Source organism: Rhinoraja longicauda, chromosome 18, assembly GCF_053455715.1.
Source record: "Rhinoraja longicauda isolate Sanriku21f chromosome 18, sRhiLon1.1, whole genome shotgun sequence".
Lineage (NCBI taxonomy): Eukaryota > Metazoa > Chordata > Chondrichthyes > Rajiformes > Arhynchobatidae > Rhinoraja > Rhinoraja longicauda.
Genome location: NC_135970.1, coordinates 8,671,285 through 8,683,625, shown reverse-complemented (window position 1 = coordinate 8,683,625; position 12,341 = coordinate 8,671,285). Strand labels below are relative to the sequence as shown.

General features: G+C 43.8%; 1 protein-coding gene across 2 annotated transcripts in view; it reads right to left on the bottom strand.

Annotated features, from left to right (window-relative positions):
• pdhx (pyruvate dehydrogenase complex component X) overlaps window positions 1-12,341 on the bottom strand; it is a 157,971-nt gene that overhangs the window by 73,365 nt on the left and 72,265 nt on the right. For both annotated transcript variants that reach the window (XR_013548425.1, XM_078415062.1), the window contains exons 4-5: window positions 8,730-8,914; window positions 8,177-8,275 (exon numbers count right to left, since the gene is read on the bottom strand). Coding sequence is in view for 1 of the 2 variants with exons in the window: in XM_078415062.1 (XP_078271188.1) it covers window positions 8,177-8,275; window positions 8,730-8,914 (284 nt within the window). In the remaining variant the exon portion in view is untranslated. The remainder of the gene's footprint in view (window positions 1-8,176; window positions 8,276-8,729; window positions 8,915-12,341) is intronic.

Here is a 12,341-nt window from a genome sequence, read left to right as displayed (position 1 = left end):
AAATAGGTGCAGGAGTAGGCCATTCGGCCCTTCGAGCCTGCACCGCCATTCAATATGATAATGGCTGATCATCCAGCTCAGTAACCTGTACCTGCCTTCTCTCCATACCTTTAGCCACAAGGGCCACATCTAACTCCCTCTTAAATATAGTCAATGAACTGGCCTCAACTACCTTCTGTGGCAGAGAATTCCACAGACTCACCACTCTCTGTGTGAAGAAATGTTTCTCATCTCGGTCCTAAAAGACTTCCCCCTTATCCTTAAGCTGTGACCCCTGGTTCTAGACTTCCCCAACATCGGGAACAATCTTCCCGCATCTAGCCTCTCCAATCCCTTAAGAATTTTATATGTTTCTATAAGATCCCCCCTCAGTCTTCTAAATTCCAGCGAGTATAAGCCTAGTCTATTCAGTCTTTCTTCATATGAATGTCCTGCCATCCCAGGGATCAATCTGGTGAACCTTCTCTGTACTCCCTTTAAGGCTAGAATGTCATTCCTCAGATTAGGAGACCAAAACTGTACACAATACTCCAGGTGCGATCTCACCAAGGCCCTGTACAACTGCAGCAGAACCTCCCTGCTCCTATACTCAAATCCTCTTGCTATGAATGCTAACATACCATTCGCTTTCTTCACTGCCTGCTGCACCTGCACGCTTGCTTTCAATGACTGGTGCACCAAGATTCAAGATATCTTTATTTTTCATCCAAAAAACAAGTTTTTTGGACGAAATTTAGTCACCCACAGTCCAACAATAAAAGCAATAAAATAAGCAAATTACACAACCCCAACCAACACAAAAAAAAGAAACATCCATCACAGTGAGTCTCCTCCAGTCCCCTCCTCACTGTGATGGAAGGCCAGAATGTCTTTTCCCTTCCCCTGCCATCTTCTCCCGCGGTCAGGCTGTTGTCGTTGCCACGTTCCAGGCTGCGCCAGACGATGAAAGGTCCACAGCGGGCCGACCCAAGCCCCACGATCCGGGGTTGGCGAACACGCTGCCGCTGGTGCTGCTGCTGCACGTCGGGGCGGTCATGGCTCCCGACATTGAAGCCCCCACCGAGCAGCGAAAAATCCCGCGGCCTATTTCAGGCCGCGCCGGATGGTGAAATGTCCGCGGCGGGCCGACCCAAGCCCCGCGATCCGGGGCGGGCGAACACGCTGTCGCTGCCGGAGCTCCCGATGTCGGCATCCACGCGGCCCGAGCCGAAGGCGAGTCGCAGCCGCTCCCGTAGCCTCCGAGGACGGCCGGCTCCGCTGATGGTGAGTCCGGTCCGCGGGCTCTGCAAGATGCAACCGTTGCCCTGGAGGCCGCCAGCTCCAGGAGTTGGGCCGATGGTAGGCCGCAGCAGGAACGGAGACCCGACCAAGAAAACAAAGGTCGGGTCTCCGTTCGGAAGGGACACATTTACAATTTTACAGTTCCCCTCTGCCCCCCACACACACACAAAAACCACAACCACAAAAACACGACATCACATCTACAATTAAGACAAAAAAACCAACAAAAACACAAAGACAAACGGACCGCAGGTAAGCCGCAGCTGCTAGGGCAGCGCCGCCATTTTGGGTATGCATGACACCCAGGTCACGTTGCATCTCCCCTTTCCCTAATTGGCCACCATTCAGGTAATACTCTGCTTTCCTGTTTTTGCCGCCAAAGTGGATAACCTCACATTTATGTGGATAACCTCACATTTATACATTTATATGTCTCTGTTTTCTCCTGCCTGACTGTCTTGGAAATCTGCAGCAAATGTCAATGACAACTGTGGATGGTAATCAGTACAAATCTCAGGGGTCCAGAACTCACCTGGGAGATGTCATATATTTATAGCTACCTTCACAAATGTGCCATTATCAGTGGTCAATAATGGATTGCTGGTATTATTATTAGCTGCAGCTGTTTCACTATTCACGTCTGGGTTTTACAAGCCCTCAAACATAAAATGAAGCAAACTACTTTCATTGCAGGGTTTTCTGGCTATGTTCACCCTCAGTAATACTCATCTATTGATTATCACACCTGTCGTGCAAACAATAAGTCAACCTTGAACACGAAAATTCCCTTTTCCGAAAGTCGTCATCGGGGCCCTTGAGGTCAGGTATCGTCCACACTAACTGACTCCATGTTGCCCTAGGGACACTTGCAGGTCATTGTTGGGCTACAGAGTAAATTATCCCATAAATTTATCATTGCTCAATGGCAGAGACTGTCAGCTTAATGCAAATTAATGCATTGACCAGTCAGTTAGCGGTGAGTGAATTAAGAGGGAAAACACTCAAGTAAACTAGCATGTCATGTGCACCCCGAGGTGGCAAGAGCACAATTATACTTTTTTTAAATGCTTCCCATTAGTTAAAGGAAAACCTAGGAACAATTATACATTTTCTGTTTCCAGTTGATTTGAAATCAGGCATTTCTATTTTTTGTGATTTCCTGAAAACATTAATCAAACTAGTTTCAATAAACATATTCACAGGGAGTAGAAAGAAAATCCTGACAACCAAAGGCCTGGAAAATCTGCCTCCCCTTTAACACCACCTGCAGGCTTGTGCAAGCTGTCATTTCAGAATGAAACAGAATTTGCTTCAGCTCTCACTGACAGCTGAGACTTGAATCTAAATTATAAATAATTGGCATAAGATTGTGTATAGCATCGAGCTAAGAAAAAAAAAATCCAATTCAGACAACATTTAGAAATTCAGATGTTGTAGTGGAGTAACTGTCACTCAAAGAAAATGCCCAGAAGCATTCAATAACCAGGGATGGATGAGCCCAGGATTCTGCAGATCAGAGATGTCTGTGAACGGATCTTAATCCCTTTCAGAAATGCAGTGTTGTATGGTGGATATTCAGTAACAAATTTGAAAAATTAACATTCTGTATTAAGATTTTCTTGAACAAACTGAAGGAAACCACTGAATTTGGAATGTAGGAAAGGACTGAAACAGGTCTTCAGCCCCACCATTTTTGCACTGACCACAATGTTAATTTAAACTAGTCCCATCTGCCTGCACATGATCTGTATGACTCTGTTCCCTGTCACTTTATGTCTGTCTAAATGCCTCTTAAATGTCCCCATTGTGTCCTCCGCCACCATCATCCCTGGCAGCCAGTTCCAGGCACCTACCACTCTCTGGGTAAAAAAAAACCTTTCAAATAAATTTTACATGCACAATCCTTCACAAATGTATGTGTATACACACATATTTGTGCTTATTCATTACAGTACATAGACACTATTGCATCTGTGCTGGCTCTTCAGAGAGCAATCTCATCAGTCCATTCTCCTGTGTAGGAAAAAAAACTGGAGATGCTGGTTTAAATCGAAGGTAGACACAAAATGCTGGAGTAACTCAGCGGGTCAGGCAGCATCTCGGGAGAGATGGAATGGGTGACGTTTTGGGTCGAGACCCTTCAGTCTGAAGAAGGGTCTCAACCCGAAACGACACCCATTCCTTCACTCCCAAGATGCTGCCTGACCCGCTGAGTTACTCCAGCATTTTGTGTCTACAGTCCATTCTCCTGGCTCGTTACTTACACCTTCTAATACATGTCAGGAATACAGAGCTTTATTTGTCATTCGGTACCGAGGTACCGAACGAAATTACATTGCAGTCCCACACAAAAAAAAAGAACACAAGACACATGACCCCAACACAAACATCCATCACAGTGACTCCAAACACCCCCTCACTGTGATGGAGGCAACAAAACAAAACTTCATATTCAATGTATGCTTCATATTCACAGGACAAAAATAATACATATTATATATATTAAAATGATACAAGCTAACAATAATTGCCTATTTGTGCATTAAAAGAGTTTGCATGTATTAAGAATTTATTGATTTAATGGGAATCAAATTTGACTTCCTTCCCGTTGCTGCAAATGTAAGGTTAAAATTGCAAAGTATTGATTGTTAAAGTTACATTTGAGATAGTAGCTGCCTATGTACAGAGCGGGATCATTGAAGGATAGCAATGCGATCAAACCTGCCAGTTGCATGTCCTTGGTTCATGCTGCTTCTTCCAGCATGGTCCACAGACCCTCCTAATGAGATGCTGGTTCCCAGCTGCCTGTTGAAGCCTAATTTGATCTGATCAGAAATGCCAAGCGATGCCCCTGACAACTGAGAGACCCAGTTCTCTGGTTCACCACCTGTCAGTGGTCTGAACTGACAGAATGCTGTGACAGCATTAATATTATGTCAATTCTATTGTATATATGTGTCACACTTTTCAATATTAAATAGCCCTGTTTTTTTCTTATTCTTATATCTTTCTTGAGGTGAAACATCATGAAAATGTTCAATGGTAAATCCCAAATAATAACCTGACTTTTAAAAAAATTATAAGTATTAAAGAGTTTTACTTGGTTCAATAAGATTGTTTCCTAATCTAGGTCCTCACAGAGTTGGGTGATGTTTAAATACATTTCAGCTGAAGAGAGGTGTCAGGAGAATTGCTGCCTCAGCCTGGCGGATAAGTGAACTCTTGCCTGAAATTGGCAGCCCATAATTTAAGTTGAAATTATCTTAATGAACAGTTCATCAACAATGTAATGTGGGTTCTTAACACTAGGTGGCGTGATATGGTAGATTTTCAATTGTTCATGCCATCTCCATCTCCCATCTGGTCTTCGAAAATATAATTTATCCAAAGTTTAGCTTGTTCCAGTCTTGTACAGTTGTACTGTTCCCTCATTTTAAGCCCCCCTGGTCCATTTGATCCGTTCTGTCTCTGTCTCGAATCCATCTGGGCTTCCCTTTTTGCAGTCCTACGGTCTTGCTATACATCCAAAGATTTACCTGAACATTACAGCACCTTGAGTCTTGGCCCCTTCCCAGTTGTGCAGTTTCCTCTCCAACTTAGCGATAGTTTGTATCTGGGACTGCACGCCCACTAGGCATACTGGGACAGAAGTTCATACACCCAGACAAAGTGCGCCATGGTAGTGCTGCATGGAGGACATGTGCCAATTTCCCCCAAAGACCTTCACCTCATCCACTTACATCATACCAGCGCTCCTGCAATTCAGAGGTGTCTTCTGCTGTGTATCGTGATCATTAAGAATGATTGATTTCAAGAGGTTTGAACACCCGATAAAGCTAACAGATATTCTGCCTGAAACTGCTAAAGAGAAAGTTGACACAGAATCCAACCATCCCTGGAAATTACACAACTTAGAAATATTGCCAATAGCAATAGAAGCACAGACACAGAAACAGGATTTACTGAGGTAAGCCTCAAAATCAAGGTGAAACCTCCACAGGGAATTGCATATGCTAAGGAAGCCTCAGTGGGTGGAATATAAACGGAACACCCCTGGGAAAACTTTGGTAGGTCAAGCAGCATCCGTGGAAAGAGAAATAGTCAATGTTTCTGGTCTGTAACCTTCCATTTTGCACCATCATTGGGTAAAGATGTTCAGCGATTTATGTGGATTTATGTGCCCAATGAAACCACAAGGCCCAGATCCCAGTGCCACATAGATTGAATTGTCTCAAACCCAGGGTCTGGTTAGTATGACGTTTAAAATTCCTAGTCCATATTGGTGGGAAGACCTTGCTACATTCAGACATAAACTGCCTTTCTACCTGTGCCTGAAGCAAGTGGTGTGGAGCCTCCCAGTGGATTGCAGTTATAACACGTCCTCACATTGTAAGCTGTTCCCATCCTCATTCTCCCCTTCCAGCTGCTGTGCATCAGTCAAATGACGTATCCTCAAGGTAGCCAGGCTATAGAGCATGGGCCAGATATTATTCAAGAGTCAAGAGTGTTTTATTGTCATATGTGGAACAATGAAATTCTTACTTGCTGCAGTACAACAGAATATTCTTTATAACCTCCCAAACAGTACATCCAATCAGTAGGATCTTCTGTTGAGGACGTTCATGTACTTTTCCTGAAGCTCCTACAGGATTTGTGGCTAGAAATGTAATCTTGCCTCCCAGCACAGCCAAGAGCCTAGACTGAAAATAGGAGCCAAGGATAAAAGGGAGAGCGAGTCCAAGCGCAGGCTTGGCGTTCGTTTCGCTGAACGCCTCCGCTCAGTCCGCCTAAACCTACCTGATCTCCTGGTTGCTAAACACTTTAACTCCCCCTCCCATTCCCGCAATGGCCTTTCTGCCCTGGGCCTCCTCCATTGTCAGAATGAGGCCCAGCGCAAATTGGAGGAACAACACCTCATATTTCGCTTGGGCAGCTTACACCCCAGCGGTATGAATATTAACTTCTCTAACTTCAAGTAACCCTTGTCTTCCCTCTCTCTCCATCCCTCCACCCTTGCCAGTTCTCCGACTAGTCTGACTGTCCTCTTTTACATTTTATCTCTTTGCTTTGTTGTTACCTTCTCCTAGCTAACAATGACTACATTTTCCTTCATCTCCATCCCCTTTGTCTCGTTATCACATCTTACACATTCTTCCTTGACCCGAAATGTCACCCATTCCTTCTATCCACAGATGCTGCCTGTCCCGCTGAGTTACTCCAGCATTTAGTGTCTACCTTCGGTAAAACTAGCATCTGCAGTTCCTTCCTACAATAAAAGGGAGAGCCTTTATCCTTCAAAAACCTTATTTCTATTTTGAAGTGAGGATTAAACATAGCAAACTACAAATGCCAGAGTCAGATATAAAGATAAGGATATTTTACTGACTATCAGCACCAACTGCATGCTTCGGAAGCAATAACCTTTTATGGTTCAGGAAGGACGTCAGTTTTAAATACTTGGGAGTCCACGTCACAGAGGATCTGACATGGACAACACATTGCCGCACTGGTGGGTAAGGCAAAGCAGCGCCTTTACCACCTTAGACAGCTGAGGAAATTCAGAGTGTCTCTGAGGATCCTTCATTGCTTCTACTCTGGGGCTGTAGAGAGCATCCTGTCCGGCAACATTACAGTCTGGTTTGGGAACAGCTCTGCCCAGGACAGGAAGGCCCTGCAGAGAGTAGTGCGTTCGGCAGAACGCACCATGGGAACTACACTCGCCCCCCTGCAGGACCTATACATCAGGAGGTGCAGATCGAGAGCAAGCAAGATTATGAGGGACCCCTGCCACCCCAGCAACGGACTGTTCCAGATGCTACGGTCAGGCAAGCGCCTCCGCTGTCATGCTGTGAAAACAGAGAGGATGAGACGGAGTTTCTTCCCACAGGCCATCAGGACTGTTAACTTTTATAACTCCAGGGACTAAATTTTGTCTTCTCTGCATTAACTTTTATTTATATGCTGTAACTGTAATTCTTTTTTTTGCACAATCCGCAGGCATTGCCACTTTCATTTCACTGCACATCGTGTATGTGCATGTGACAAATAAACTTGACTTGACTTGACTTGAGATCCACTTGCGGAGATGACTTCCTCTTTACTTGGATTAAGCACATCTGCACCAGCCTGTATGCAGCAGTGAGCTGCAGATGCTGAATAGTGGGATATATCAGCTATTGCTGCTTTTAATGGACCAGAAATTAAGTAGCTCACAATAACACTATCTGAATAACAATGACATTCTCTCCGTGGTTTTAAACTACGTTTAAAAGGCTAGGCTGGAGTTACACCTGCAGTAGGTAACAGATACATGACACCCAAAAGAACATTTGAGGGATGTTCACCCCTGACCACTTCTGCCCTTCCTCAGGTAAGATGACCCTGACTCCTCTATTCATGCTGTAATGGGGACACTAAAACATCTATAAAAAGCACCAACTAAAGGCACTCAAACGTGGTGGGCAAGTACAAATTTTATGCTTGACAAGAATCATAGAGTGCATAAAAAAGTATTATTCATTTTCTTACCATTACTTTTATAAACAGCATTTCAATTTTACAAATGGCCTTTTGCAAAATTACTACTGAAACTCATACACAGGAACAATGCCTCAGGATAATTATTTTTATTCAAATTTGAGTAACAGTTTCTTGGCATATCCTTCTTGCACAGGCAAATATGTACAAGTTATTTCTTAGCAGGATATTGTTTTGATTATAACTTTAGAACACTTAAACACTTACTGCAGTACATATTCAATTGGCTTCCTCCATTAATCAGGCACAGTTTACCCTTCACCGTAACACTGGTTTATGTGCAAGCTGAGGGGGGGCTCAACCAGGTTATCAAAGTCCAACAATTCACGCATTAAGCTGATGATTCATTTGTACTTACTCTTTGGTGAAGATTCCCCGTGGTCCGGTCGGCGGTGTGCTGCCTGGATCAAGCCCATGGGTTTGGACGATCTGACGAGCAGCTGGACTTAAACGGACTCTTGAGAGACAAAGGGAAAGACGACAAATTGTCACGATAATCACGGCTGACATTCCAAGATTGAACTACAGGATAGCTGTATCGATGGAGTACTGTTCTACCAGAGGGGCCCCTTTTTTTGGGAGAGAAATTAAACTGAGATGTGCTTTAGGGTTGTGTGAATGGATCTATTGCACAGATGAACTGGTGAGCCCCCCCCCCCCCCCCCCCCCGGTCAATATTTATCTCTTTATGTCTTAGCTAACTCACTAATACATTTACGGGCCATTTTCACATTCCTATTTGAGAGAGTTTGCTGTGCATAATTTGATGCAATTCCTACTTTGCAAGAATGATCATTCTTCAATATTTTGTGGCAGTAAAGTCTCAAAAATCTGTCAAACAGAAAGTAGTTTTAAGCAAGTTATAACATTTTTCAATAACTGTAAAATTGTCTGGGTTTCTGCATACTTACTCGCCTTTACCAGCTGAATGCTGCACTTTGCTGGAAAACGATATCGGAACTGCCGCTGGTGCAGTTTGAGCAGGTGATGAAGTATGTACGGGAGTGGGCATTTCAACTTGTTTCCAGTCTTCACCTTCAGCCACCAGTAAAGCAATTAAGGATCCTAATGTTACATCTTTGGTGCCGTCCTCCACCTGGAGAGATACAGATGATTTTTTTTTAAATATACAGACTGAAAGATCCATTATCAGTTGCAGTCAAGAATGAAATTCTACTTGTTGCATGAAACCCAAGGCCTGCTTCAAGCCCATGCGTTTGCAGGATCCAAATGGTCATAAATAAAAGTTCCACGTTTCGAACAAATTTCCCTCAAGTTCCATAAATTTACTAGACATAGGAGCAGAATTAGGCCATTCAGCCTTTCGAGTCAGATGTGCCATTCAATCATGGCTGATTTATTTTTCCCTCTCAACCTGTCTTCTTCCTATAACCTTTGACATTATTACTAATCAAGAACCTATCTATCTCCATCTTAAAACTACCCAGTGATGGCCTCCACAGCCATTTGTGGCAACAAATTCCACAGATTCATCAACCTACGGCTAAAGGAATTCCTCCTAATCTCCATTCTGAAGGTACATTCTTTTATTCGGATGATGTGCCCTCTGGTTCTAGACTGAAAACATCCTTTCCATGTCCATTTTAGGTCTTTCATTATCTGGTAGGTTTCAATGAGATCTCCCCTTATCCATTCCAAACGTGGCCTTACCAGCACCTTATAAAGCCTCAGCATTACATCCTTGATTTGATATTCTTGTCTCCTCGAAATCAATGCTAGCATTGCATTCGTCTTCCTTACCGACGACTCAACCTGCAAATTAATCTTTTGGGAATCCTGCACCAGCACTCCCAAGTCCCTTTGCACCTCTGATTTCTGAATCCACTCCCCAGTTAGAAAGTAGTCTATGCCTACATTCATTCTACCAAAGTGCATGACCGTACACTTTGCTACGTTGTGTTTCATTTCAAATCCACCATGACTACTGTAACATTTTCTTTCTTACATACCTTTTCTATTTCCTGATGTAATCTGTCTGTCTTTTCCTTCTTTGTGTTTAAATTGTATGTGTTAAATGTATATTTTTATTGTTCTTTAGCTTATTTTATGTGGTGTGTGGGGGGGGGGAGTTGGGGGAAACTTTTTCTAATCTCTTACCTCGACAGAGATGCGATTTTTTTCCGTATCGTATCTCCGTCCGCACTGCGGCCTGACATCGAGGAGTTAGTGGCCTTTGCTGCAGACCGATATTGAGAGCTCCACTGCGGTCGCCGGCAGACTTACCATCGTGGAGCCCACGATCCCTTTACCAGGGGTCGACCTCGGAGGTGCTTGCGGACTTAACATCTCGGAGCCTGCGGTCTCTGGTCAGAGACCAACCTCGCGAACTCCAAGCTGCGGGAGTTTAAACCGCCCCGACGCGGGAGTTACGATCGCCCTGACTCGGGGGCTTCGACCGCCGGCTGCGGGAGCTTCGATCTGTCTCAACCGTGGGAGAATAAAGAGGAAGAAGCTTGGACTTTTTTGCCTTCCATCACAGTGAGGAATGTGGGGAATCCGCTGTGGTGGATGTTGAAGTTAACATTTATGTGGTTGTGTGTCTTGTTGCTTTTTTTTTCATATGGCTGTATGGTAATTTGCATATCACTGTACCTTAATTGGTACATGTGACAATAAAAGACCTTTGAAACCTTTGATTTTGTTCCTTACCAACAGTGCCATACCACCCCCTCTGTGAACCTGCCTGTCTTTTCAATGGAATGTGTATATGTGGATATGTGGATATTCAGCTTCCAGCTCTGATCCTCTTTCAGCCACGACTCTGTGATGCCCGCAATGTCATCCACAATGTCATACTTTCCCATTTCTAATTGCGCTACATGCTCATGCACCTCGTTTTGTAAACTGTGTGCATTTAGATGTAACATTTTCAGTTCTGTATTTACCACCCTTCTTCTCAAAATGGTCCCCAACTTGCCTGATGTTAGACTCATCCCTTTTTAAAATTCCTTTGGTGACCTCTCCTGTGCAGTCCTTCCATTTAACTTTATCCATACTTTTCCAATCTGTTGAACTCACCCACCCACTATTTAGTTTAAAGCCCTGTCTACGGCTCTAGTTATGTGATTTGCCATCACAACAACTCCTTCCTTCCCCAATACTGATGCCAATGTCCCACTAATTCCAACCCACTTTTCCCATGCCAATCTTTGAGCGAGCGTTTAACTTTTGAATCCCATCGACCCTATGCCAATTTGCTCATGGCTCAGGTAGCAATCCAGAGATTATTACCTTTTGGTTCTGCTTTCTAATTTAGTTCCAAGCTGCTCAAATTTCATCAGCAGAACCTCGTTCCTTGTTTTACCGATTTTATTGGTATTAATATGGACCACGACAACTGGATCTAACCGCTCCCACTCTACATTCCTTTGTAGGTCACATAAGCTTTCATCTCATCTATGTACTAAAACTCTCGTTTGTTTGTTTGTTTGTTCCTGAACTACAGCCAAAATGGTACATGATAGCGCAACAATTTTAGGCCCATCTTACTCACCGTCGTCCCTTTGGTGCTAATGGAAGCAGTTTCATTGAAATTGGTGTTATATTTTTAAAGTCATTTAAAAGTTTAAATCTATCTCCTAGGGAGGGAGGGGGAGGGAGGGAGGGAAGGGGTGGAGGGAGGGAGGGAAGGGGTGGAGGGAGGGAGGAGGGAGGGAGGAGGGAGGATAAGGGGGGTTGAGGGGGATGGAGTGGGGGGGAGGGGAAGGGGGGAAAGGAGGGGAGGGGGAGGGGGAAGGAGGGGGGAGGGGGAGAGGAGGGGTGGGAGGAGGGGGGAGGGGGGGAGGAGAAGGTGCTGCACCAATGCAGGAGAGGTTTGGGCCCAACCGGTCCACTTGGGCTAGTCAATACTAAATTTCAACTAACAGTGATTGAATTTGCTGTTGCTCTGTTTCAGTCAATTATTCACAGAGCCCATCTGTTTACTCTGTCAGCACTCACCTTGTCTGCAACTTGTTTTAAAATGAACAAAGTAAAACACTTCTTGGCCAAATGGAGCAAAAATGTACCTGAAAGGCTGCTTTACATTAGCAAAATGGAGATCCTGCAAATTGGCAGGTGGAAAAATAAAGGAACACTGACACCTTATGTTCCCGATTAGAGCTGATGAATCTCATAGGGCGACATTTGTTGGAATTGCTCTGGATTTTCCCCATGTCAGTGATGCTTGGTATGTCGAGTCAGTCACCTTGTTGCTAACAGCATGCTACAAATGTCTACTGATTCTGCCATAGTTTCAATTTCAACATTTAGCTCTCGGTAAAACAATCACACTTTTACAAATCACACACAGTCAGTTGGGTGGGCCAGTTGTGCAATCATCTTGAAAGTGTCAGTGGATAATTCATGTTAAAAATAATTATAGTATTCAGAGCAGTGATCATGATTGAATAAAAGGTTAAAAATCTACTAAATGGATTAACTTAAATCTTCAGTAAATGAAATTATAATAATCATCTCATTACCAATTTAGAAGTCTGAATTATAATATTCTAAATAATATA